This window comes from Panicum virgatum, chromosome 2K, assembly GCF_016808335.1.
Source record: "Panicum virgatum strain AP13 chromosome 2K, P.virgatum_v5, whole genome shotgun sequence".
NCBI lineage: Eukaryota > Viridiplantae > Streptophyta > Magnoliopsida > Poales > Poaceae > Panicum > Panicum virgatum.
The window spans coordinates 54,957,758-54,984,610 of NC_053137.1; the positions used below are offsets into that span (position 1 = coordinate 54,957,758).

The 26,853-nt window shown below is 46.6% G+C and overlaps 4 protein-coding genes across 9 annotated transcripts in view; 2 read left to right on the forward strand and 2 right to left on the reverse strand.

Moving 5' to 3' along the window:
- LOC120686260 (DNA mismatch repair protein MLH3-like) overlaps positions 1-696 on the reverse strand; it is a 31,634-nt gene extending 30,938 nt beyond the window's left edge. For 2 of the 5 annotated variants that reach the window (XR_005680116.1, XM_039968456.1), the window contains exon 1: positions 312-695. The gene's annotated coding sequence lies outside the window, so the exon portion shown is untranslated. Of the gene's footprint in view, positions 1-311 lie in introns of all 5 variants that reach the window. The other 3 variants (XM_039968449.1, XR_005680115.1, XM_039968447.1) reach the window with 3 other exon arrangements.
- Positions 697-1,174: 478 nt separating this feature from the next.
- Positions 1,175-4,470, reverse strand: LOC120686291 (SRSF protein kinase 1-like). Of its 2 annotated transcripts, none has more exons than XM_039968499.1 (4): positions 4,093-4,470; positions 2,837-3,625; positions 1,819-1,866; positions 1,175-1,741 (listed from the first exon to the last, which is right to left on the reverse strand). In XM_039968499.1, the coding sequence occupies exons 1-4, from the start codon at positions 4,303-4,305 to the stop codon at positions 1,514-1,516; spliced, it is 1,278 nt and encodes a 425-aa protein (XP_039824433.1). In that variant the 5' UTR covers positions 4,306-4,470; the 3' UTR covers positions 1,175-1,513. The 2 variants fall into 2 exon arrangements, with proteins under 2 accessions (XP_039824433.1, XP_039824426.1); XM_039968492.1 differs by having other exon boundaries at positions 4,081-4,456.
- A 2,765-nt stretch (positions 4,471-7,235) lies between these two features.
- LOC120686277 (U-box domain-containing protein 44-like) lies at positions 7,236-10,521 on the forward strand. The gene is made up of 4 exons (XM_039968473.1): positions 7,236-7,496; positions 7,625-8,133; positions 8,227-8,536; positions 8,646-10,521. The coding sequence occupies exons 1-4, from the start codon at positions 7,457-7,459 to the stop codon at positions 10,268-10,270; spliced, it is 2,484 nt and encodes an 827-aa protein (XP_039824407.1). The 5' UTR covers positions 7,236-7,456; the 3' UTR covers positions 10,271-10,521.
- Positions 10,522-12,166: 1,645 nt separating this feature from the next.
- On the forward strand, positions 12,167-12,676 carry LOC120695477 (F-box protein SKIP23-like). The gene has a single exon (XM_039978716.1). The coding sequence runs from the start codon at positions 12,167-12,169 to the stop codon at positions 12,674-12,676; it is 510 nt and encodes a 169-aa protein (XP_039834650.1).
- The last annotated feature ends 14,177 nt before the right edge of the window (positions 12,677-26,853 follow it).

Sequence of the window (26,853 nt, forward strand, 5' to 3'; positions counted from 1 at the left end):
TGTACACTTAGCACCCGATAGCTTTTTGAAAAGTTCAGCAGTAAATATATGGTCAGATGCGAATACAAATAGCATAGATTAGGGTTTGGGGTGTTCGATATCGCACAGCAGGAAGGGAATGGGCGGGCAAGGGTTTTGGGGGCGGACCCAGCATAGGACATGGGTGCACACATGTACATACATCCAATAATTTTTGCAAAAAAAATCGGAAATCCATGGTCAGAACCGAATACAAATACCACACGCTAGGGGGTTTTGGGCGTTCGATTTCGCACAGCAGGAAAGGAAGGGAAGGGAAATGGCGGACATACCTAGTCGGCCCGCGGAGCGCCGTCGAAGGCAAGGCGGCGCCACTCCCCTGTCGTCGCGCTCGCGCGCTTGGAAAGTGGAAGGCCGAGAGAGAGAGAGAGAGAGAGAGAGGAGCGCCGCACGTCGGGAGGCCCACGAGAAGCCCACAAACGCAGCAAGAGACAGGTGGCTCGGCTCCCAGGCCGGCGAGGATGACTCGGCCACCTGGCGGGCGAGGCAATCAGGATGGTGGCGGCGGTGGAGAAGGGAAGGTGAGGCGGGACATGTGGGGGGCAGGAGTACCAGCCGTCGTCCTACGGCGACCGGATTTGCTGACGAACACGAGTCGGAACGATCGATCCCAAGAGATGATGCGAGTCCTGTGAGCCGAGCTAATCCCTGCCTGAGATTTTTTTTTTTTGAAAAGTTAATCCCTGCCTGAGTTGTTCAGGGCTTCAGGCGTGCATGGCTCTTCCACACGAGGCGTCGGATCTGCTGAACACCCACAGGACGTACATACAAACCACCAGAACTACTAGTTCTGTTCTATCAGATTCGACCTTTGAAAGCCTTCCCTAAGATCCGATGCAGTAAAATCATACATACACTGGCACTGTTAGGTTGGCACACTGTTAAACTGATCGCCCACGCCTAGCAAATCATACATACAGTGTTAGGCTGGCACAGATGGCATCAGATAGAACTTTTGTCACGAGCAGAGTAGCAGCACGGATGGGCTTAAACCTCAGCTTCACGTTGTCAGAAAAGGCATGTTGGTTCTGAAGATAAAACAACACCAGCAAGCAAGCTCCAATGCGGTGTAGCACGCTGGTTCTGAGCCGACAGGCAGCTTTACAGCGCACAATTGCACGATCCAGTTAGCAACTAGTTGAAGCAGCACTACACTGCACTGCATCTTCTCAGCTAAAGGAGAAGGTTGTTGGCCAGATCACATTACCAAATAACAATCTTACACCAATATTTGGCCCTACTAACACACGCAGGTTAACATCGCATTAGTTCTGCACCTCAAACACACCAGTGGAACACCTGATACATCAGAACACCTGATACCACGAAGAAAGAAGCTGAAGCGTCATGCCTCATCAAGCTGCACCAAAAAAAACTTCTGTATATCTGCAGTCCGGGTCACAAAAAGTCCTCGATCACGAGCGTACTTGGTATGTATAAACTTCTGTTGGTTAGACTTCCTGATCTCATCAGATCAATTAAGCCATGGGTGTTTCAAGCACTGCGCAGCAGTAGGCCTGTTCTCCGGTGTAAAATCTAGGATTGGCCGAAGAAAATCAGCAAACCCTCGGGCGTCAGTTTCAGTGAAATTGTACCTTTCAACAAGTACACAGTCCAGGGGCCAGAACTTCAGTCTCCGGATCCTCTTTAAATCACCATGCCGATCAAAGTAATTCTTGGAATGAGTTCCCGAGGTAGCAATCTGAAAGACAACAGAAATAAAATCAGAGGGAAATTCAGATAGCTGACTAAAGAGAGAACGAGGGAGACTGCTGTGACCTTCCGAGGCATCTTTCCAAGAGTTTCCATCATGAGAGCCAAGTGGTCCTATAGATAGATTACAAAAAAAGGCTGATGAATTGTTTGATTGATGATAACAAGTTAACAACATATAAGAGAGAACTTGATAAACATGACTCAGCATCCGGAGTGGATTGAGCTAGGAGCACAATTGACATAGAATCTTACATAGGTATGATATCAAGTTCACATTAATAGAGCAATTGAGCAGGTATCAGAATGAAGAAGCTTGTACATACAACTAATTAATTATTTTTCAGTTCATCGAACTTTAACCTAGGCATTACATCCAGCAACTAGAATCATATAGTTCTATTATACCTGTTATCAATAAAGAAAATGTCAGTACAGAAAGAACAGCTCATAAGGCCCGTATTCGTGCAACCTTCAATAGAATTGCACAAAAATCTAGTTCTTGCTTACAGTCATCATACAAAAGGATTCTAAAAGGTCAGTTCTTTGAATGAAACTGCATACTGTAATGGAGGTTGCTTTTCAAGATCACAATAGAAAGGAAGCCAGAAATATACTACCGCGAGAAAAAATTGTTCATATAGCAGCATCTCATAGGACACCTCAAATGTTGCACATCAAAGTTGGTATGTTCATTTAAATACTGCCAGTGTGGACCCTTTAATCTTGTTTCATTTCTACAAAGATTTCAGTAGCTAGGTTGGCAATTTTCAGGAAGGTACATCTTTACAAGATTGCAAATTGTTGAATTCTGAAGTGGTCCACAATCTGAAGAGTATATTTATGTCAGTGCTATTGTTTAAATGCCCCAAAAGTTGCAAGTGAGTATTGGAAAGTTTGGTGGATGAACAGAACAAAAGCTGTATCAGACCATATATGGTGATGTCTGCAATATAGGCATGAAGAAAAGTAGGTAGCTTAGTTTGTTCCCATGAAACTTGGCAACAAAGAGAATACCACAAGTTCCTAAGAAACTGGTAAGCTCATGCAAACAAACAAAAATTGTGTTTTTTTTTCTTTTTACCTCATCTTCGCTGCATCCCTCACAATTCTTGGGAGCAAACAACAAGTCACCGGTGGCAAGCTCAAAGGCTATGCAAGCAAATGACCACATGTCAGCAGAATACGAGTACCCTGAACCGATGATAACCTCCGGAGCTCTGTACTGCCTAGTCTGTATTTCACCAGCAAGCTGCTGGTCGCCCCAGCAGGCATTCCCAAAATCGACGATCTTGCACTTCAAGCTAATCACATCAAGGTTCCTCTCCTTCTCTACTTCAGCCGCAAACCCACCAAGCGAAACCCGCCTCTGTGAAATCTTTGCCACGGCACGTCTTGCTCTCATTCTTAGCATCTTCTCATTGAAACTGATCACTGTCCCACCATACTGGCTCCCCACTGGTTGATCAAGAATTGGGGTGAACCCCGAGCGCACAGGATCCTTGGCTGGATTAATTGTCGAAACCAGAAGAACATTCTCCGGTTTCAAATCCGTGTGAATGATGCCGAGCTCACTATGCAGGTAGTCAAGGCCGACCAGCAAAGATCGGCAGATTTCCTTCACTCTGCTCAGCCCAATGCCCTTGTTCCGGTTGTACCGTATCAGCCGGAGCAAGCTGTCGCCGAGGAACTCGGTGACCAGGCAGACGTGGTGCCCGTTGGGGCCAACGTGCTTGAAATGGTCTAACAACCGCACGACGCACTTGGAATTCGTCGGGTCTCCTTTTGCTACCGCCGACAGTAGCTCGATTTCGTGGAGAGCTGCGTGCGCGTAATCCCTCGCGCTCTTCTGGATCTTGAGGGCCACAAATCTCTGCCAAATTTGCATTTGCAACATCCCAATTAGTAAATTCATTATATATGTAGATGAGATCAAGGAGGCCGCTGGTTACAAATTGGAAATGAACATGGGCAGCAGCAGTTGATGTGAAGGCAAGCTACAATCCTAGGGATCAAAAGCACAATTTCGCCCTTGAACACGTATTCAAATGCCCGCCAAGTTCTTCTGGAGACGAGAAATTAAGCGCAAAAGACAAGGGACGGAACAGGGTTGAAAAGACAAAGCTGCACTGTTTTGGATTCGCGTCACGGCAAGCTTCCAAACAACCTCTACCGAACTCTCCAAAATCCAAAAGCCGCCGGAAACGCCGAGCAAGTGCGGAAGGTTGCACAAAGAACACGCAAATGGGGAAAAAGAAACCATTATCTATCCAGCAAAATAACAAGAAACAAACAGAGAAGGAAAATGAATCAGGGGCAAGCGCCGACGTGCGCGCGTACGCTGTGGAGGGTGTCGTAGGCGAGCCAGACGGTGGAGAAGTTGCCCCAGCCTAGCTTCCGCTGCGCGACGAACCTCCCGCCGGCGAAGCGGTCCCCGGGCCGGGCCGCGTGGTACCCGCCCTTCCGGTACCCCTCCGTCCCCTCGTCCTCGTCCTCCCCATCCGACGACCCCGAGGAGTAGCTGTAGCCGCCGTTGCCGAACAGCGACGCCATCGGCCGAATCACCCGCCGGTCTCCTCCTACACCACCACCTCCCCCGCGGATTCGAATGCGTGCGGGGAGGAAGACAGTATGGGGGGGCTCCGCTTTACAAACGTGGGGGGCCTTTTAGCAAATTTCACGCGCTCGTTCCGGTCGGGGAGAGCCGGAGAGGGACAAGTGACCGTTCCGCCACCACCGGGAAGGAATTAGGAAAGGAAAGGGCCCAGATTAATCGTGTGATTAGGGCGCTTTAATCCCCGTGCTAATTGCTTTCTCCGGGTCTCGCGTGTGCGTGGGGCCGTGCCTCGGGTTTGAACCGTGCCGCTTGGCTGACGGCTGGGTCCAGAAACTGTGGGACCACGGGTCAGTGGGCGGCGGGTCATCTTGGTCAGGTATCTTTACGAGCCGATGGGCTGTGGTTTTGGGCTGGCTGGCTGATTGGCCGGTGAATGGTGATGATGGGCCGGCGGCGCTGGGAGCAGTTGACGACACGGCATCGGCGCCGGTCCATGGCGCAGAGGCCCGGCACGTGCGCGCGTGACAGTGCACGCCTCCGTGTGAGAGACCTGGTTGGTGGTTCGCTTTTAAAACCTGTCCATGGAACAGGCAGACGGCTCAGGGAGGTAATTCCGGAGAGAAACGTTGTAGTAGTTACCGTTTGTAAATGTAGAAGGCACGATCGTTGATTATTGTGTCAAGGAACAGCTGGTTGCTTGTACATACACATCCTGAAAAGTGAAAAACTTCCGTAGCTGCCAATTCGACCGTGCAAGACTGTCGGCCTGTCGCAGCGTCGCGTGCCGAGTGTAAATTGTAAAACCGTGGTGCCCGTGGGGTGCCCTGGATCAGTCCCGTGCCGTGGAGAGGACAAACGGAGGAGCCGTGCACGATGGTTGCGGTGGCGCGCGGGAGCTATATATATCACATATGATACAAAATCGGGATCCATCACCATGTACGTGACCCACTACATTCTGCCTCTCGCGGCACGACAGCGCAAGCGTGGCTAGGGTTAGGGACTTCGGGGTTCGGGTTTCGGGGCTGCCAAGGTGCTGCTACTCACCGCCATAGAGGGAGGGGCGGAGGGCCGGCGGCGGTAGCCCGGCCCGGCAGAGGTGGCAAGTGTGGGGACGGTGAGGCCCGCGGCGGGGGACCGCCAAGTGGGCGGCGGGTGTCGGTGCCAAGGCGGGAGGTGGGATGGGGAAGGGCTGGGAGGCTGACGGTGGACGGCAGGTACGGACTCGAAGAGTTTGCTTCAGGCGATGGCTCGTACCCAACAGCGCACTCGTGGTGGCATGCACGAGGTGCCAGCGAGCCAAGGCCCGTGCTTGCTCCGACAGCTCTGCCATGGCTAGGGTTAGGGACTTAGGGGTTCGGCTTTCAGGGCTGCTGCTCACCGGCCATAAAAAGGAGGGCCGGCGGCGGTAGGGCGACCCGGCGGAGGAGGCGAGCGTGGGGACGACGAGGCCTGCAGCTGGGGGCGCCGGGAGACGGCAGTTGGGCAGGTGCCAAGGCGGGGGAGTTGACGGCGACAATGGAGGTGGACGAAGGCAGCGGGAGGGCGGCAAGCACGAGCGAGCTAGGGTCCAACTGGTGTGATGGGGAGGGGCTGGGAGGCGGACGACAGGTACAGACTCGAAGAGGTTGCTTCAGACGATGGTTTACCGCGCACCCTAGGTGGCGTGCACGTGGTGCCGGCGAGCAAGGCCTTGTGGGCTGTGGCCGTCCGCGCCGTGTCCTGAACCTAATTGGGCTCTTAGTGTTCAGCAAGCCTACCAAGCCCGTGCGTTGCGTGACGGAGGCCCCAGCCCAGGTAAAAGGAAGTCAACCGTTGAGCTTGCCGCTTGCCTAAGGATGGATCCGGATGTCTGAAGATCCGAATTATCCGTATTCGTATCCGTTTAAAACGTAAATATGGATATCCGTATCCGTATTCGAATTTAATATGGATGTCATATGGATGCATCCGAATTCGATTTTAAGAACTTTTCTCTATCCGATTCCATATTCGTATTCGAAGAATATCCGATCACATCCGTATTCGTCCGTATCCGCAAAGAAAAAATGATTAGTGAGACAATCTTAAACTTATCTTTATACCTATTATTTAATGATGTACACTATTTAAATTATTTAGAAAGCTAGATAACTAATAATATATTTATTAAAATTAATAATGATATAAAAATTAACTTTAACTATTTAATATATTTATTTCATGATTAAATTTTTTTAATACGAGTCAAATTAATTATTTATTTAATGATAAAATCTTTTTTATATATTTTAATTATTAAGTATTTAAGTATTTATTTATTTTACATTTATAATTAGTATTATATATTTAATATAAAAGCTATGCATAGATAATTATATTCTTTTTTTATTAGCTATCTCCTAATCCTTTACTCCCTACTTGTATAATGATTTTGATCTGCTATAAAATTATTGACAAAATAAACATACTTATGATAGTTTTATGTTTCAAATCGAGAAGGTATCCGGATTCGTATCCGGATTCGAACTATCCGTTTTGTATTCGTATCCGATGAGATCCGCATTCGTATTCGTATCCGGATTAAAATGTGGTAAAAGGTGATATCCGGATCCGATTTCATCCATATCCGATCCGAATCCATCCTTACGCTTGCCTTGCCCTTGTGCACAAGTGGCAAGTTTCCGCACCAAGTCAACACACTTGCCACTTGGGGCCCTTGGCAGGTGACGGTGACTCGGTAATTTCGCGTACGACCGGTCAATGCCGAGATGGACGAATGTTCGTTCTCCATGATCCACGCACGAAACCGTCGTAAAAAAATGTTACAGCGCGCGCGGCAGCCGAGCAGTTCACATCACCGCATGCTCCGCCCCCGCTCGCAGGGCTCATTCTCGCCGCCCGCATTCCCCGCGGGCCACCACCGCGTCAGCCTCGCGCGCGTCCGCGTCGTCACCGCCGCGACTCGCCGGCCCGGCCACTCCGTCCGCGCTGTGGCACTGGCCAACCAACCAACCCCCACTCCCTTTCTTCAACTCTTCTTTAAACCAACCCAATGGCGCCGAGTCAACCAACCCAGCGCCCACCGCTCCTCCCTCCTGCTTTCCTAGCCCCAGCGCGGCGGCATCATCCGGCATCCTCCTCCTCCTCCTCCCCGAGCCACGACACATGGAGCGGCACCGCCAAGGATCGCCGCGCCAAGAAGAAGGTACACACGCACGCACGCACGCGCCGTGACCCGTCGCTTCACGGATCGCAAGCACGCTTCGACGCGCCCTCATGCTGCTCGACGGAGTGCTCACGCGGGCCTCTGTTTCTTTTGAACCCGACTTGCAGCAGGCGGTTCCTCCGACGGGCACGAGGAGGACGACGGCGTGCTGTCGGCGTTCGTCTGCCCGATCACCATGCGGGTGATGCGCGACCCGGTGGTGATCGAGACCGGGCACGCCTACGAGCGGGAGGCCATCGCGCGGTGGTTCTCCGCGTGCCGCGAGCTCGGCAGGGGCCCGTGCTGCCCGATCACGATGCAGGAGGTGCGCAGGGCGGACCTGAGGCCCGTCCTGGCCCTGCGGGCCGCCATCGGGGAGTGGACGGACAGGCGGCAGAGGGACGAGCTCCGCAGGGCCTGCCAGTGGCTCACCAAGGCCGCCGAGGAGGACGAGGCCGTGCGCGCGTTAGGCTGCGCTGTGCGAGGATGGAGCGGGGGGAGGGCGTGCAGGCGTGCTGTGCGCGGAGAGGGGGTGATGCAGATGGTCGGTGGCATGCTGAGGAGCGGCAGCGCCGTGGTGCGTCTCAAAGCGCTGGAAGCTATTCAGGAGTTTGCCAAAGAAACTGATCAAGACAGGGTAGGTGAAAGGGGTTGCAACAACACCGTGTATGATACTATGATAACGAGCTGTACGATACTGGTATTGACAACATAACTTCATCCTTTGTAGGAAGCTGTTTCCGAAGGGGACACCATTCGAACAATCATCAAGTTCATCGATTGTGAAGATTGTCAGGAGAGGGAATTGGCCGTCTCTGCATTGTGCGACCTTTCAAAGTCTGAAGTAGTATGCGGAAAGATAAGCGAATTGAATGGAGCGGTACTTATTTTGGGTAAGGTGGCTGGAAGCAAAGCCGACAATCCAACAGTTGCTGAGAAGGCTGAAATGACACTCCAGAATCTGGACAGGTGTGAGAAAAATGCCGTGCAGATGGCCGAAAATGGCAGACTGGAACCTCTACTTAACCTGCTTATTGAAGGTTCATCTCCTTCCTTATTGCTTATATATGGTTATCTACAGATATTTGGTTACCTGTTATTAATAAGTTTCTTAAACCATGATACTTGTCCCCACTTAAAATTGATCAGGTTCTCCAGAAAAGCAGCTGCTAATGGCATCATCTCTTGAAAAGATTGTTCTGTCTAATGACCTGAAGATCTTAGTGGCCCGAAGAGTGGGTTCCTTGTTTGCTGATATTGTTGAAAAGGGCAGCTTGGAAGCAAAAGAAGTTGCTTTCAAGGTGTTAGAGCATATATCCGCCAATGCAGAGAGCGCTAAGGTTCTTATAGAGGAAAATGTCCTTCTCCCTCTTTTCCGAGTTCTCTCCATCAATCGCACCAATCTCCTTCCACCAAGGTTGCAAGAGGCTGCAGCCACAGTTCTAGCTAATCTGGTTGCATCTGGTGTTGACTTTGGGACAGTACCACTTGACGGTGATCGTACTCTGGTGTCTGAAGACATTGTTCACAATCTACTTCATTTAATCAGTAACACCTCACCTCCAATACAGTGCAAGCTTCTTGAATTTTTTGATACACTGAGCAGCTCCACAGGAACAGTACTATCCATTGTCTCAGCTATAAAATCTTCTGGCGCTATCACCAACTTGGTGCAATTTGTTGAGAGTGATCATGAGGAAAGCCGTTTTGCATCCTTAAAGCTGATATACAAAATTTCATTCCACATGGACCATGAGATAGCGCAAGTCTTCCGAGCAAGCCCAACTCTGCTTGGTTGCTTAGTTGAAGTTGCATTCCTAAATGATGGAAACACAGATGAGCAACATGCTGCACTTCAGATTCTGGCAAACCTTCCTAAAAGGGACAGGCACCTCACCAGAGAGCTAATGGAGCAAGGTGCTTTCAAGATAGTTGCTCGTAAGGTGTTAAGCATTTGTCGCAGGGAGGCTGGAAGTGACATTTATGATAATACAGTGCTTGAGGGCCTAGTAAAAATCCTTGCAAGGATAACATATGTTTTGCGAGATGAACCCCGGTGCATTTGCCTTGCTCGTGAGTACAACCTTGCTGCCTTGTTCACCAGCTTGCTTCGGTTAATTGGTCAGGACAAGGTACAATTGATCTCTGCAAGGGCATTAATGAATCTATCGTTAGAATCCAAATATCTGACTGGCACACCAAAATTTGATGGACCCGAACAGAAGTCTAAGCTTGCATTGTTTGGGAGGAAACCACCAAGTTTTCAGTTTTGTCGTGTTCATTCTGGAGTTTGTTCGATTAGGGACAGCTTCTGTATCCTAGAAGGGAAAGCTGTGGAGCGACTGGTTCATTGTTTAAATCATGGCAACAAGAAGGTAGCTGAAGCTGCTTTGGCAGCTCTTTGCACCCTACTCGAGGATGAAGTGGAGATTGCAGAAGGAGTTTTGGTGCTCCATAGGGCTAGTGGAATTGCACCTATATTTGACATCTTGAAGGAAAACCCAACAGGAAGTCTTCAGCACAGGGTGACGTGGGCTGTGGAGAGGATACTGCGTTCGGAGGAGATTTCTAAAGCTGCTTCAACTGATCGCGGTTTGGGATCGGCACTTGTTCATTCTTTCCAACATGGAGACTCCAGAACACGGCGTATTGCAGAGGCAGCATTGAAGCATGTCGAAAAGCTACCAATTTTTTCCCAAATAATCGATAAGCATCCATCGATACGAGGTTCATCCATGGGAAGCATGGAACGCTTTATCAAGTTTGATCACTAGGCTAGTATGAAATGTGAAAAAATTGCATGGCTAGTTTATTCCTTGTGGACAAGATTTCTTTTATTATTTCTTAACGGTAGGAACCACAATCTATTAAGGAAAAAAGTAGGAGTCATGACCTCATGGGTAGGAAGTTTTAGGCACCGATAGCCAACTAGTCATGATAACCTGTATACCTCTTTCTTTGTACATGTAATTTCGATATGTAGATAATTGTCTGGTCAATCTTTTACGTACTATTGCTTTAGACACGCCAATCATTGTTGAGAGCCTTCTGATTTCAGTCTTTTGACCAAAATAGCAACGATCATTTCACGGGTATGAGATTAGGACCTGTGCTTTTGACAAAAAAAATATTGGACCTTTCAGTAACTCCATCGATGCATATGTATTTACAGTAATTCCATGAAAACTTATGAAACCGTAATGGAATGAAGTAAAGGTAATTTTCACTTGTATGATAGCTATTATATTGGTCACAGCAGATACGTCTTGTGTCTTCATCTGGCTGGTATGGAATTTCTGTTTTTCTCTGCATCTAGAGAGGAGGCATCCAGGCGCCAAGTTCTGAACATTCTCGCAGGCAGGGGCAGAGCCAGTCGACGGAGCCACCGGTGTCAAGTTCCGTTGAACACCGGTGTCAACTACTTAGATAGACAGTATGAAACAGTAATTTGCTATTCATTTTGCAGCAAGTCGTCGATGTCAGCTGACAACAACGGCTACACCTAGCTCCACCCCTGCTCGCAGGTCTCACACTCTCACATTTAAAACACATAGTCCATGTCTTACTTCACATATAAAAGATACATTCGCCTTGCCCAGGTTTCTGACCAATCATTCATATATTCATATACACCGTGTTCTGCTGGTCACCAGGCGAACAGCTCTACAGGATTTCTTTCTCACGTTCCTCCAGCTCCAGCCTGCCGAACAGTGTTTTTCTCTCACACCACTCCAACTCCAGCCTCCAGCTCCAGCCTGCCGAACACGGTGATACAACCATGACCGTATGATTTTTTTTTCACTCGCATGTCTACATTTCTCAAAGGGCTCATCAATGTGTAACCTCACATTATCAACGTTGTACAATGTACAGCAGGAGAAAGCAGTTACCTTGCTTTGTAATATGCTATCAAGTTTCACCTATACTTTTCACTGATAATCCGGCATGTAGACTGTAAGATGAATGCCTATATAGGAGTATATCATTTTCTAATAAAAAATTAGTAAAGGATTGAGAACTGAAAACTCTTACTCGACTGGCATATATATGAAAAATAAGAGAGATGGTCTTTAGGCACCATCGCTCTGTCTACAGCAATAAAGGTTCTTTCGATGAAGATAAAAAGGAGTATACTTCCACTGCAAAACGTGCCCAAACAACAGCTTCAGTGCTTTGCCACAAATGCAGCCGCGCAAGGCAACCCAGCACCGAAATGCCAAGATTTGGTCTACAGGAGCAGTTCACTCTTCCACAGACCAGAGAGTCGCATTATCTGGAGATCATTTGCATCCTTCGTGATATTAAGTGTTAGCTATCCTTTTAATTCTCTGCAAGATATACTAATAATTGTGTATAATTCTAAAAAAAAAAAGAAAGGTCATCTGCTCATTCATAAAAATGTTGAAAGGCCAGTAAACCCGAAACTATCTATAGCAGGCTAGCAGCAATAAAGGCACTTTGGATGGAGATGGAAGATGACTCTCTTCTTCGTTCGGTGCTTCACCGCAAAACGTGTTCAAGCCAGCGCTTTTTGCAGCGCTGCTAGTAACGGAACACCGAAATGCCAAAATGCATGTCGTCTACAGGAGCCTTTCACCCATCCAGAGTCGTCACATGTTCTGGCAGCCGCCGTTTCTTGAGCGAGAGCTCTGTAGTGTGGTGTGGTGTCCATGGCGGCTCAGGGGCCTCCGGCGGCGAGATCCATGCCGGACTGGAGCTCCGGCCTCCCATCGGAGCTCCTCGAGGTCATCGGGAAGCGCCTCGCCTCCGGCACCGACGCGGCGTCGTTCCGGTCCGTCTGCTCGCCGTGGCGCGACGCCGTGCCGTTCGCGGCCTTGGCGCCCCTCCTGCTGCTCCCGTTCGGGCCCGACTCGGAGCGCGTCACGCTCTACAGCGTCGACGAGGAGAAGGCCTTCTCCCTGCCGCTCCCGCCGGGCGCGCGCGGCAAGGTGCCGTGCGGCGCGTCGTGCGGGTGGCTGGCGCTCATGGACGGGTCCGCGGCCGTCACGCTGCTGAACCCCTTCACCGGGGCCCGCGTCGAGCTCCCTCCGGCCGACGACGACGTCGCGTCCGCCTCCTCGATGCTCGTGTCCAGGAAGGACGACGGCCGGTGGGTGCTCCACCACGAGGACGACTACGGGAACGCGGCTGCCGCCAGCGCCATCGAGCTAGTCTGCTAGACGAGATGAGGGCATGAGGCAGGTGTTCTCCTACGAGATCGTGCTCTCCGCGCCGCCTGACGCCGATGGCCGGGGCTGCGTGGCCATGGCCGTTCTCCCGAGCTCCACGGAGGTCGCCTTCTGCCGGGTCGGGGTCGACCGCGCCTGGACGCTGCTGGAGACCTACCTGGAATGCTCCGTGGAATTCGTCGTCCACTGCCAAGGGAGGTTCCTGGCAATCGACTGCACCGGAGAGATCTCCAACTGCAGCAACATCATCTCTGCCGATGGAAGCAGGCCGACCGCGACGCCGATGCCATCGCTGTCGCCACCTGAGGATCTCTGCCACCGCAGCTACCTGGAATCGAACGGCGAGCTGTACGTGGTCGGAGCCATGGTGAACGTACTCCGCTGGGCACAGAGGTGGTTCGAGTACAGCAGCTTAGTCTCACTACTACAGAATAGGCCTTCGTTCCAGGCCATTTATCCCGGCAGCATTTGGGCCCGGGACAATAGGTGGCTTTTGTCCCGGGTCCAACGGCTAGCCGGGTCAGCGGGGGGGGGGGGGGGGGGAAGGCTTTTTGTCCCGGTTGGATCCACCAACCGGGACAAAATGGGGCCCTTTTGTCCCGGTTGGTGGATCCAACCGGGACAAAAGGCCCGCGTACCCTTTTGATCCGGTTGGAACCACCAACCGGGACAAAAGGCCTTGGCCCCCTTATCCCCTTCCCTCTCCCCCTGCCCGAGCCATTCAGCTCACTTGTTTCATGCTGTTCTCGGCTCGGGAGGGAGGAGTTCTTGCTCATTTCTTCACCACATTTGTGAAGATCTTTGATTCCCCGTCCATCCATCGGCGCTAAAGGTTTGGGGCTAGTTTTTCTCTTCTTCCTTGGCTTGTATAGCTCATTTCATGCTTTAGAAATAGAGAAAATGTGTAGCTAGCTCATTTCTTGGACATTTAGCTAGATTGCATATGTAGGTGTGATTTTCTTTTAGATTTAGATGAGTATGTGGATAGTAGAAATTTTTAGAATGAGTGTAGACACTTCATGTGATGTACTTGTATACATGACCATATTGTGGATAGTTGATTTTTGTATTCATGAATGAATTAATGAAATGAGTATATTAGAATTTTTTGTAATATGAATGAATTATTCATGAATGTATTTATTCAGTACTCTAGTGTACTCCTGGAACTGAAGGGTGTCAAAGTAATTAGAAGTTATAGAGAATTCTTTCAATTAATTAGAGATTTCTTTAGGATTAATGATACATTTCGTCTTTTTTTATATGATTTCATTGTTATTTGCAAGAGTTATTAATCTGATCATTGTAATTGTAATAGTAAATAATTTTTGCATTGTAATGGTAAGAATTTATAATTATGTGGAAAATAAAGGTATTTTTCAGTAAAATATGGCTTCAGCAACTGGAGAGAGTGGCGCCGGTGGGGGTGATCGTTGTCCTTCTGGAGAGAAGGGCACAACTCGAGTAGGTCGTCGGTCCAAAAAACCTAGTGTTTTTTCATAGGGCAGCGCTCCGTTATTTGGAAAAAGAATATAGAGAATGCATGGCAAGGGGCGTGGAACCTCCGTTTGATCTTGAGGATTTATTGCGGCGTTATGGTTCGTCACCACCAAACTCGGAGGTTTCAGCTCCGCCATCTTCTTCTGCGCCAGCAAGAAATCTGTTAGAACATTCTGCGTTCCAACGCAAGGACGGTTGAAAACCTATGTGTTGTTGACCGAATTTTTAAATTTCATGTATAGTACTCCTTTGTTAAGTTCTGTAATAGATTAAGTACTTCTTTTAATTAATCAAGATGTATGATGGATATTGCATATCTTTTAATTATTCATGTTATGTTACATTTAGTTTAATTTCGGTTTGATATATTTTATTTATTCGATACGTGTAAAGAATTCAAATCGATTTATTTAAAATGCAGATGGACCGGCAATGGATGTACAATGCTGACCGACGTTCGAAAGAATTCATTGATGGCCTGTATTATTTTTTGTCTGTGGCTGAGGCAAACAAGCAGAATGGTTTTATGTGCTGCCCGTGTGTTCATTGCAACAATAACAAGGATTACTCATCTTCAAGAATCCTACACAGCCACATTTTCGCAAATGGTTTCATGGAGAAGTATGTTTGTTGGACGAAGCACGGAGAACAGGGGGTTACCATGGAAGACAATGAAGAAGAAGATTTTGACGACCACTTTCCCGGGAATGCTGGAATCGGTGCATTCGATGACGATATTCCCATGGAAGAGCCCGAAGTAGATGTAGCAGAAAATGATCCCAGCGACGATCTGGGGCAGGCATTGCACAATGTGCAGGCAGACTATGAGAGTGAAACGGAGAGGTTGAAGTTCCAGAAGTTGTTAGAGGACCACCATAAATTGTTGTACCCAGATTGTCAAAATGGATTTAAGAAACTTGGCACCACCTTGGAGTTGCTGCAATGGAAGGCGACAAATCGTGTATCCGACAAGGGATTTGGTGAATTACTCAAACTTGTTAAAAAAATACTTCCTAAGGACAATGAATTGCCTGCCACAACGTATGAAGCCAAACAACTTGTTTGCCCTTTGGGACTGGAAGTGCAAAAGATACATGCATGCCCCAACGACTGCATCCTCTACCGAGGCGAGTACAAGAATTTGGATGCATGTCCCGTATGCAGTGCATTGCGTTACAAGATTAGAAAAGATGATCCTGGAGATGTCGAGGGGGAGCCTCCCCGGAAGAGAGTTCCTGCGAAGGTCATGTGGTATTCGCCTATAATACCACGTTTGAAGCGTATGTTTAGAAATAAAGATAATGCTAAGTTGATACGATGGCACAAAGAGGAACGCAAGAAAGACTCGATGTTGAGACACCCCGCTGATGGGTCGCAGTAGAGAAAAATAGATAGAACGTACCCTAAATTTGATTTGGATGCGAGAAACATAAGGTTCGGTTTGAGTACGGATGGCATGATTCCTTTTGGTGAGATGAGCAGTGGTCATAGCACTTGGCCTGTGACTCTTTGTCTGTACAATCTTCCACCATGGCTCTGCATGAAACGAAAGTTCATCATGATGCCAGTGCTTATCCCGGGTCCAAAGCAGCCCAGAAATGACATTGATGTGTACCTAAGACCATTGGTCGAAGAACTCTTATTGCTTTGGGCCATGAAGGTGTACAGATGTGGGATGAATACAAACAGGAAAACTTCAACCTACGAGCATTGCCGTTCGTAACGATCAATGACTGGCCTGCTCTTAGTAACTTGTCAGGACATTCGAACAAGGGATACAAAGCATGCACACACTGTTCAGATGATACCGATAATATATGGTTGACTCACTGTAAGAAGGTTGTATACATGGGTCATCGTCGGTTTCTTCCCATCAGGCATGCGGTACGAAAGAAGGGCAAGCATTTCAAAAGCCAAGCGGACCACCGAACAAAACCGATGCACCGTAGTGGTAAAGACGACTTCAATATGGTAAAAGATCTAGAAGTTATTTTTGGAAAGGGGTCTGGTAGCCAACCTGTTCCGAACGAAAACGGAATAGCGCCCATGTGGAAGAAGAAATCTATATTTTGGGAGCTACCATATTGGGAAGTCTTAGATGTTCGTCATGCAATTGATGTGATGCACCTCACGAAGAATTTTTGCGTCAACCTGATAGCATTCTTGGGAGTGTACGGAAAGACAAAAGATACAGTAGAAGCATGTCAAGAATTGCAACGTATGGAAGAACGAGATGCCTTACATCCACAACAGCGAGATAATGGACGACAATACTTAAGTCCTGCCAGCTATACTCTTAGCAAGGAAGAGAAAGAAACCATGTTTGACTGCTTGAGCAGTATAAAGGTTCCATCTGGATACTCATCCAATATAAAAGGAATCTTAAATTTGGCAGAGAAGAAATTTACAAATCTCAAGTCCCATGACTGCCATGTGCTTATGACTGAACTTCTTCCGGTTGTGCTGCGGGAGATTCTGCCTGATAACGTCCGGTTAACCATCGTGAAGATATGTGCATTCCTCAACGCAGTTTCTCAGAAGATAATTGACCCGGAGAATTTGATAAAGCTGCAAAACGATGTGGTGTAATGTCTTATTGGCTTTGAGCTGATATTTCCACCATCTTTCTTCAACATCATGACACATCTTCTAGTGCACCTTGTCAAAGAAATTGATATCCTCGGACCAGTATTTCTACACAACATGTTCCCATTCGAAAGGTTCATGGGGGTACTCAAGAAATGTGTTCGTAATAGAGCTCGTCCAGAAGAAGCATCGCCAGTGTCTACGGAACTGAGGAGGTCATTGACTTTTGTGTTGACTTTATTGATGACCTTAAACCGATTGGAGTCCCTGAATCGCGATATGAGGGGAGACTAACTGGAAAGGGTACATTAGGAAAGAAATCTTATGTGTGCACAGATAATTTCTCATTTAAGAAAGTGCATTATACGTCTCTTCAACAATCATCCTTGGTTGACCCATATATCGAGGAACACAAGAAAATTCTGCTCTCCAATTTCCCGAAAAAGTCTGAGGCATGGATTACACGTGAGCACATGAACACTTTCTGCAGCTGGTTGCGGAAGCATCTATTGCATAACATGGATATAAGTGAACAACTGTTCTTATTGGCTAGGGGACCATCTTGGAATATCTTAACATACCAAGAGTACGAGATAAATGGAAACACATTTTATACGATAGCCCAAGATAAAAAGAGTACCAAACAAAACAGCGGTGTTCGTATGGATGCCACGGACAATAATGGAAAAAAGGACACATATTACGCCTACATTGAAGAGATATGGGAGCTGGATTACGGTCCCAATTTCAAGGTGCCTCTATTTCGTTGCCAATGGGTTAAGCTATCTGGAGGAGGGGTAACAAAAGATGAGTATGGGATGACAATAGTTGATCTCAACAATCTTGGGTATAGAGACGAGCCATTTGTCCTAGCCCAGGATGTTGCTCAGGTTTTCTACATTAAGGACATGTCCAGCAAGCCAAAGAAGTGGATAAACAAGCAAAAGGATGAGCCTAAGCGACACATAGTTATATCAGGAAAGAGAAACATCGTTGGAGTGGAGGACAAGACAAACTTTTCAGAAGAATATAATAATTTTGTTGCCATTCCACCTTTCGAAGTAAATGCTGATCCATGCATCCTGCTAGCCAATGATGATGCTCCATACTTGCGCCGTGATCATAATCAAGGGATATTTGTGAACAGAAAGTCTGTTACCGCTAATCCTTCATGTACTTGAATCATTTTATATTATTATATAAAAACATAATCGCAATTCGAATACTTTTATTATATATGTACTGTACAATTATACTTTATGTGTTATATATATTATTTTATATATTTTTCACTTAATTACTAGACTCAATTATAATTTTCATTCAATAATGGATGACTCAACAAATTTTATTTATTTCATGAAATTACATTCGCATTAACACACTATACTCTCTCACTAACACACACAATCTCACTAACACACACTATCTCTCAAACTCACACACTACTCATTAATATCATGAAATTGCTTAATTTTATCTAAAATTCACTTTTTAAACGTTAATATCGTGATAGAATCCACTTTCTGTCGAAAAGCAACAGTTTGAAAAAAAAAATCACCTAATATATTTTTGCATGGTCAAAATAACAAATATGATTTCAAAAAAGTTAGATATTTCATTGACCCAATCACTTGAATAAAAATTAATTATTTTTGTTGCATGTATCAAGTTTATATAGAGATAAGAAATTTTGTTCCATAATTTTTGGAATCATAATTTTATTAACTGAATTAACAAATGAAAACCAATTTTAAAAGAGAAGTAAAAAGAAACAAAAACAAACATAACAGTAGGCGGGAATGAGGAAAAACGGCCCCTTTTGTCCCGGGTGGTAGATCTACCCGGGACTAAAGGTGGGCCGCGGGCTGGGAATTTTCCCGGCCCGTCCAAAAACCCCTTTTGTCCCGGGTGAAGCCACCACCCGGGACAAAAGGTCCTTTTGTCCCGGGTGGTGGCTACACCCGGGACAAAAGGCCCCCCCATATATTTCCTTCCTCCCTCCTTCGCCCTTCCCCCAAACACTTGTTTCTTTTGGTGCCGCCGCCGTCCGTTCCCCTGCTCCCCCCACCGCTCGAGCTCCCAAGCACCGCCGCCGTCGACGTCGCCGCCCAGAGCCCCGCCGCGCGAGCCCAACGTCACCGAGCGTCGTCGTCCCTGCGAGCGCCGCCGCCGTTGACGTCCGCCATCCCGGCCCCGGCCCCGTGCCACCTCGGCTTCGCCGCCCCGGCCTCCACTCCGCGCGCCCGCCCTCGTCTTCGCCGCCCCCGGCGGCCTCCACTGCACGCCGCCGCGCCGCCACCCTCTCCGCTGCGCGCCACCGTGCCGCCAGCTCCCCGCCTCGTCGTCCAGGGCCGTGCCGCGCCCCTAGCTAGGTTTCCCCGCCGCCCTGTGTGAGTAGTGTGGCCGGCCACATTTTCTTTTTTTCTTTTCAAATTTTATGTTTATGTAGAATTCAATTATTTGAATTCAATTATCATGTATGAGTAGTGTTAATTTAATTTCTTATATATTAAGTAGAATTCAATTATTAGAATTAGGTGCAAATTTTGTGCAAATGTTATTAGAATTCAATTTTGGATATATTATTAGAATTCAATTATGGATATATTAGTAGAATTTAATTATGGAAATATTATTAGAATTCAATTTTGGAAATATTATTAGAATTTAATTAAGGAAATATTATTAGAATTCAATTTTGGATATATTATTAGAATTCAATTTTGGATATATTATTAGCAACAAATTATGGATATATTATTAGAGAGAATTTCGAGAGAAATAGAGAAGGAAATATAGAATTAGAGAGAATTTCTATTATGATGTATTCATTATTTAATTATGTCATTCAAAGACTTTAATTCATCATGTATTTATTATTTTTTATGTCATTCAAAGAGTTCAATTTATCATGTATTTATTCTTTAATTATGTCTCGAGCTCGCAAACTCGCGCTAACACACAAACATTTCCGATAGTTTCCGATAGTTTCCGATCGTTACCGATCCCGACCGAATCGTTTCCGATAGTTTCCGATAGTTACCGATCTAAATATGTGGATTATTTAGATAATTTTTTTAAGGGTTTTATTTGTATTCATATTTTAGTTACGATGGACCCGCGACACACAGACGCGGAAGACGAATAGTTCCTGTTGAATATGATTGGCGAAGGTCAAGGAGATGTCGCTGAACAAGCTGATGATGGCAGCGATACCGACATATATTTGAATATGTCCGGTGATGGAATTGAGGCACCATCTATTCAGGATGACGCTGCTGCTGAACAAAGTGCTAATGTACATATCACAACTATATTTATTTGTAGTGACAATCATATTTTCATCTGAATCTATATGAATACTATGAATGTTTTTTTATAGCCGTCTGGATCATCGTCGCAGCAGAAAAAGACAAAGCGAGGCCCAACAAAAAAACTGGAAGGGCGGTTCATTATAACGGAAGTTGGTACAGATGGCGAACCGATCGCTCCAGAAGCTGCCGCCAAAAAATTCATAAGACAATCCGGATGTATTGTCAGGGACCACATCCCGATCAGCTTCAGGCTCTGGAAAGCTTCCAATCCAAGCGAAGAACGGGATGCGGTACCCGAAAGAGAAAAAGAATGGTGCTGGCGGGAGCTTAAGAAAAACTTCACGGTTCCAGCTGAATCCGAAGAGATATGCAAGCGCTGGACCCTGAGTAAGATGGCCGAACAGCTGCGATCATTCAAGAAAATTTTGACGAAGAAATATATCAAGACCGGGACCACACCCGTATTTACCGGCGAGCTCGAAAAGCTCAGGGGTCACTGGGATGCATTTGTGGAATACAAGTCTTCAGAGCTTGGGCTTCAGAAGGTGCAGAAGGCCAAAGACAACGCCTCGAAGAAAGTGTACCATCACACTCTAGGCCAAGGAGGCTACAAGCTTGCAGTACCCAAATGGGAGAAGATGGAGCAGGATCTGCTTGACAGAGGCATCCAACCTGCGACCATGAACTGGCCTGAAAGGTCAAGGACCTGGTTTTATGGTCACGGGGGAAGCTTGGACCTATTGACTGGTGACTGCATCTATGGGCCAAACATCTAGCGAGCAGCCCAGAGACTACAGGAGGCCATACAAGCAGCGGCCGAGGGAACATTCCAGCCGGATAGAGAGAGGGACGAGCTGACTTACGCCCTTGGGAATCCAGAGCATCCGGGCCGCACAAGAGGCAAAGGCGTGGTTCCGTGGAAGTATGGGTTCAGGGATTACATTGATTCATATAGAAGCCGGCAAAGAAGAAAGAATGATGAGCAGGAGCACTTGCGAAGGCTAGAGGAACGGCTCATGTCACACGATCAAAGACTAGAGGAAGAGGTTCAACGCCAAGTGGCCGTAGCAATGAGCCAGCAACAGCAAGCGCAAACGGTGCCTCCAGAGCCTAGTGTCGCAGCCGATCACATGTCTCAGCGGAAAAGCAGCTGCGCTTCCACAGACGTCGCCATCGCCAAGCCCACGGGGATCCAGGCCGCAGTTGAAGCGTCGGCCCCGCAGCGATTTCCAGTGGATGAGATCACCCACCGGACACCTTGTGACCTGCAGACTGCCGTTAAGAACTTAATGTTCACTGTTGCGTACGGTACCGCCATGCCAACCGAACCAGGCGACGTGTACCACGGGCAGCAAATTCCGCCTAGATACACAAGAGTTGGCGTGGAGCAGGTGTGCTAGGGTTGGGAGACGCTCGAGCTTGATATTCCTGGAGGCGATGGGGAGAGGACACTAGCAGAAGCCATTCATGGCTACATCCTATGGGATAAGCGCTACATTGTCCTAAAGTCGGATGATCAAACACCAAGACCGGCATCTCAGTATGCCTCTCCAAGACCGGCATCTCCGCAAAACTCCCCAAGGGCAGCACTGTCTCGGCAAGGTTCACCGGCACATTCTCCATCACCATCATCTCATGCGCCGATGAACACTCAAGCGTCACCGTCGCCTCCATGGTCACCCCCTCCGCCGCCGGCAAAGAAGCAGAAACGGCCGCCGACAAAGAAGGTAGCTGCACCAGCTAAGGAGCCTCCAAAGAAGAAGGAAAATGAGAAGAAAACCAAGGAGGCTCCTATTGAACCCTGGGACATGAGCCTTGAAGATTGCGATCGGATAACTCAAGAAAGAGTTAAAGAGCACTTCAAGCCGAAGCCGAAGCCGGAGCCCGAGAAAGTGATAAATCCGATAGATTTGAAATTTTTTAAGGGAATGTGCGAAGCAAATAAGAGAAAATTCATTCCGAGAGACCCCCCTTCAGACTACGAACGCACAATTATCAAAACTACTGAGAAAAAGAAGAGACAATCAAAGTCGTCGTCGTCCGACGTTCCACAGCTCGGAGCCCAAAAGAAACAATCAATAGAGCCTCTCGTAGTGGGACAGACGACGCAAGAACAAGACTTTGTTACATTTTTGAAAGAATCAAACCTGACGGCCGCTCAGATTGCAGGGGGAGAAGATATTCCAAAGGCCAATGTGGTCGTCAAATGGACGTTTGAGATCGGCAAAACTCTTGTACCCCCGAAGTAGTGTCTGTGCTTCCAACGCAAATGTATAAGCTGCACCAGCACTACATGCGTGCGATGGCCGATTGCATCTTCATGCAGGGCGCAAAGATTAAAGATGACGATTTCTTATGGGGGGAGGCCATTATATGGATAAACTGGGAAGAAATTTACCAACTATTCCATCAGGAGGCCCTCGACATCTCTATGGTCGGCTTGTGGGTTCTGTAAGTATTTTACTCTCCTTACGTATTGTTTTGCATGATCTCAACATACTGATCTCTTGATTTATTCGGTATCATGTAGAATGGAGATACATACTTGCAGAAGAAAGGGATACTCTCACCTCAGCTTCATCGACCCAATTACTTGTAATTAGAGGCTTCTACGTGACAATTCCGATGAGATATTCCAAAACTTGTTCAAGTACATAAGCGTTCATCACAACAAGCAAATGATATTGTTTCCTTACAACTTTGCGTGAGTGATTCCTTCCGTCTAACTCTTTCTATTCTGTAATCGAATTGTTCAAACCTTAACTACCAAGAACTGCCTCCGTATAATCTTGCAGTGAACACTTTGTCCTAATTGTCATAATTCCCGAGAAGAGCCTACTCGTGGTTATGGACTCATTGAGGAGACCTCCAGAACAATACGAAAATCTTCTTAACATGATGAAAAAGTAATTCTACCACTACTCCGTCGATGACCGATAATTTGAATCACTTTGTTACTTGACTATAATTGTTCTAATCATGCACAGGGTTTGGAAAGAATTCGCTAAAAATCATCCAGGCAAATTTGATAAGGAATTGAAGATCAAGACAGATTTTCCGGTACGCACTTGGATGATTCGTTGCACGATTCATTAGTTTTATTATATATTCATGTAAATACCTGATAATTTTTTCTCTCTTAAAGTGTATGAGGCAGAAACCAGGCACTGTATTGTGCGCATACTATGTATGCGAGAACATCCATGGTCTGGTAGGTCCTCCAAAGGGCTGGACAGATTGGGAGGAGGAAGTAAGTAAAAAAACTTGTTAATATTTGAACTCGTATTTTAATTAGTCGAAATTAATTATCTCTTTTTTCCATAGGTCGGGGAGATGCGCGATAAACTCATACCGGAGGAAAAGATTATGGCGATTCAAGAACAATTCTCCGGATTTATTGTTGAGCAAGTCCTCGATCCAAAAGGCGAATTCTACTATGATGGAATATCTAATATTGACAATCACAGCAAATATGACAATATACGTGTATATATGTAATTAAGAACGAATATAACTATGTAAATATATATGTGTGTCTATGTATTAAATTTCTATTTATGAGTATGTATGTATTAAATTTCCAAAAGGCGAATTCTACTATGTAATTAAGAACGAATATACCTATGCAAATATGATGGAGTATGTATGTATTATATATATAAGCACTCCAATAATATATATGTGTATATATATATTTATATAATATTGGTCCTAGACATTTTCATATGTAAAGGAATTCACATGTATTGATATGTGTATACATATATATATATAAGTGAATTAATTTATATATGAAAACTATCTAGGACAAATATTATATAAGTAACTATATATATGTATATATTAGTGGAGATCATACACACTGAATTCCAATATATAAGTTTAATTGAAATGCAAAAGTATAATTGAAATAGAAAAAGAATTGAGAAAAGAAAAACATGAAGAAAAAAAAAGACCCTTTGTCCCGGTTGGTAACACCAACTGGAATAAAAGGGTGCGCCAGCCACGTGGGCGCTGGCTGCACCTTTTGTCCCGGGTGCCACACCCGGGACAAAAGGGCACCCCTTTTGTCCCGGACTGGCGTTCCCGGTTGGGAAACCGCTAACAACAGCGGTTTCCCAACCGGAACAAATCAACGTTTTTGTAGTAGTGTCAGGTGCAACCTCCTGGACTCGAGGCCGGCATGGTCCAGGGTGAAGGACGCCAGCGATATGACGCTGTTCGTGTCGAAGCATTTCCGTCACAGCTTCGCTGGAACAAGCGCCTCCATGTTGAAGAGGAACAGCGTCTACTTCTCCGAGCCTCTGTATGGTGATCAAAAACACTTTGCCCATTGCTTGGAGATCGCTGACATTGCCACACCGGCACATCGGAGGTGAAGCTTTTCCAAGAGAAGGTGCAAGCTTTCGAGGCTCTAGGTTGGATTCGGCCAAATTTCTGGAGGGGACGAGGTATGTGAACTTTGTGCGAAGTTTTATATATTATTAGGACACAAGGGGCCGGGTGCGCATATGTTTGCATTGGTTTATTGCCAAAAGCAAATGATGATTTGGTCGATACTATTGCCCCCGTTCTTGCAATTAGTTTAAGTTTTGGCGCGCAATTCAATTGCCCATCTGTGGCGTAGTATATGTTACGACTGGACGCACATGCCATAATAGATAATTACGTTACGACTAGGTGCATGTGCATATATAGCCAGGTATAAAACTGCGCTGGTCATGATCTAAAATAACTAGATAGGATTATATTTTTGTTATTTAATCTGTTCATTAGCATAAAAGTTATTATGCCCGAATAAGTTGCCTCTTATGATTATAGGAAAGAGGGGAGGTGCCATTCGCAAAAAAATGTCACATTGTCATTTTCCCCCCACTAGAGAATCGGCTCGAATATACATGTTTTACTGAGCCTGACAGAGTAGTTGTCTAGGGGGAAAACTATCATGTTACATTTCTTCTGACATGCAGTATTTGTGCAAGAGCAAAGTTTAATTGAACCAAACTTTTTTCAGAGGGGGGCGCCGAACCATAGCAGGGATAATCCACAGCAAGAAACAGCTCCCAGACAGTCCCGCCTGAAGCTCAACCCGCACCTTCAAGAGAAGCTAGCCAAAGGGTGAGAGGATTCATATTTTGTCAGAGCTGCTGCCGCCGCCGCCGCCGCCTCATATTTGCCCTCGTTTTAAGGATGGAATAGCTACAATTAGCTGCAAATGTTTTTTGAACAATTTTTGTTCTTGATGTAAACCTGTCGACAGTATCATCTAGGTCTTCGAATTTTTTCCCCCCTAGAGTTGTTAATCGTCCGTCCGAGGTTCGAGTCCTTTAGCCTGTTCGGCTGGTGGTTTTGCCCCGGCTGTACTGTAGCAGCTGGTTTTTGTGAGACGATGTAACTGTAGTGGCTGGTTACTGCAGCGGCTGGTACTGCAGCGGCTGGTTACTGTAGCAACTACACGTGATATAAACTCGTTTACGCGTGTGAGCACATACTGTACTAGTACTGTAGCTACATTGGTACTGTAGCTACAGTAAATCAGCCAAAAAATCAGCGCAGCCGAACAGGCCTGCTTACGTGGCTTCCTGAAGGCGACGGCGATGGAATCCTGACATGTTGCGTCCAGTCTCCGGTGTCAAGGCGATCAAGGGCTCAAGGCGGCGACGGCCAACAAGGCGGGACGGGCCGGGCATGATTCGATCCTGCACGTCTGATTGATCTGTCGTGATTTGGGCTGCCGTGTGACGTGATCTGGTGTCAATGACTTTTGCAGCGCGGCACACGGCGCATCTCGCTGACTCGCTGTGTCTCTCGCTACCACGAGTAAAATAGCTGGAGCCGCCCCCAATTTCTATCATGGCGTGTAGCCCGGGCCGGACCAGCGGAGAAAGTGTTCGGCCCAATAACGCTTCGGCCACGCGACGGAAACAAGATTTAGACAACGGCCCAATAGCAGGAGTTTCACCCAACAATATAACATGAAAAAAAAAACTGCTGAAACAAACCCAAATATACAGTTACAACTGAATAATAATTTTCACAGCCGATAAAATCAATTGTTACATAGAATAATAAAGTTCCACGGTGACCATGGTCCAAAATGTCCTACTAGACAATGAGTTTTCATCACTCTTAAAACAACAAAACAAATCATGTCACAGAACAATGGTTTTTTATATGATATGGAACCACGGCAACATCAGCCACGGGCTAAACGGATACTAAGCATAACCTCTTTCAAACGGAATTGTAAACGACTGTTGTTTGACGCTGGTAGCACAGCAAGTCAGAATGGAGAAAGCACGACTGCTTATGCACCTACTACTCACCGGCCGGATCAGTCAGAGACTCTCGGTTGCGTCCAAAGACGAACGCGCCTCGTTCACAAGGATATGAAAACAACTTTTGCTCGACGTTGATTATTACGTCTGAAAGACAACTAGTTAACCGACGACGGTTTTAGTTCAGGAGAGCGAGTTTAATTAATTTGCGTGCATATCTTCAAGTATAACAAATCTCCAAACGCGTGATGCGTCTGCACTGTCGTCCGTCCATCAGTTTTTGTGAGCATGCATTATATTTCTCTGGTTTTGACAATGTACTTGAATACTTGATCTCACCACCTGGATCATCGCTTGCATTTGTGGCATCTATCATGGAATGGAAGATGATCGATCCAAAGGTGAAGAACACTTATCCCTGAAAGTAAAATTAAAGCCGGCGCGGTGTATGCATGCATGGCGGGCACACCAAAGGGTGGTCGAGACA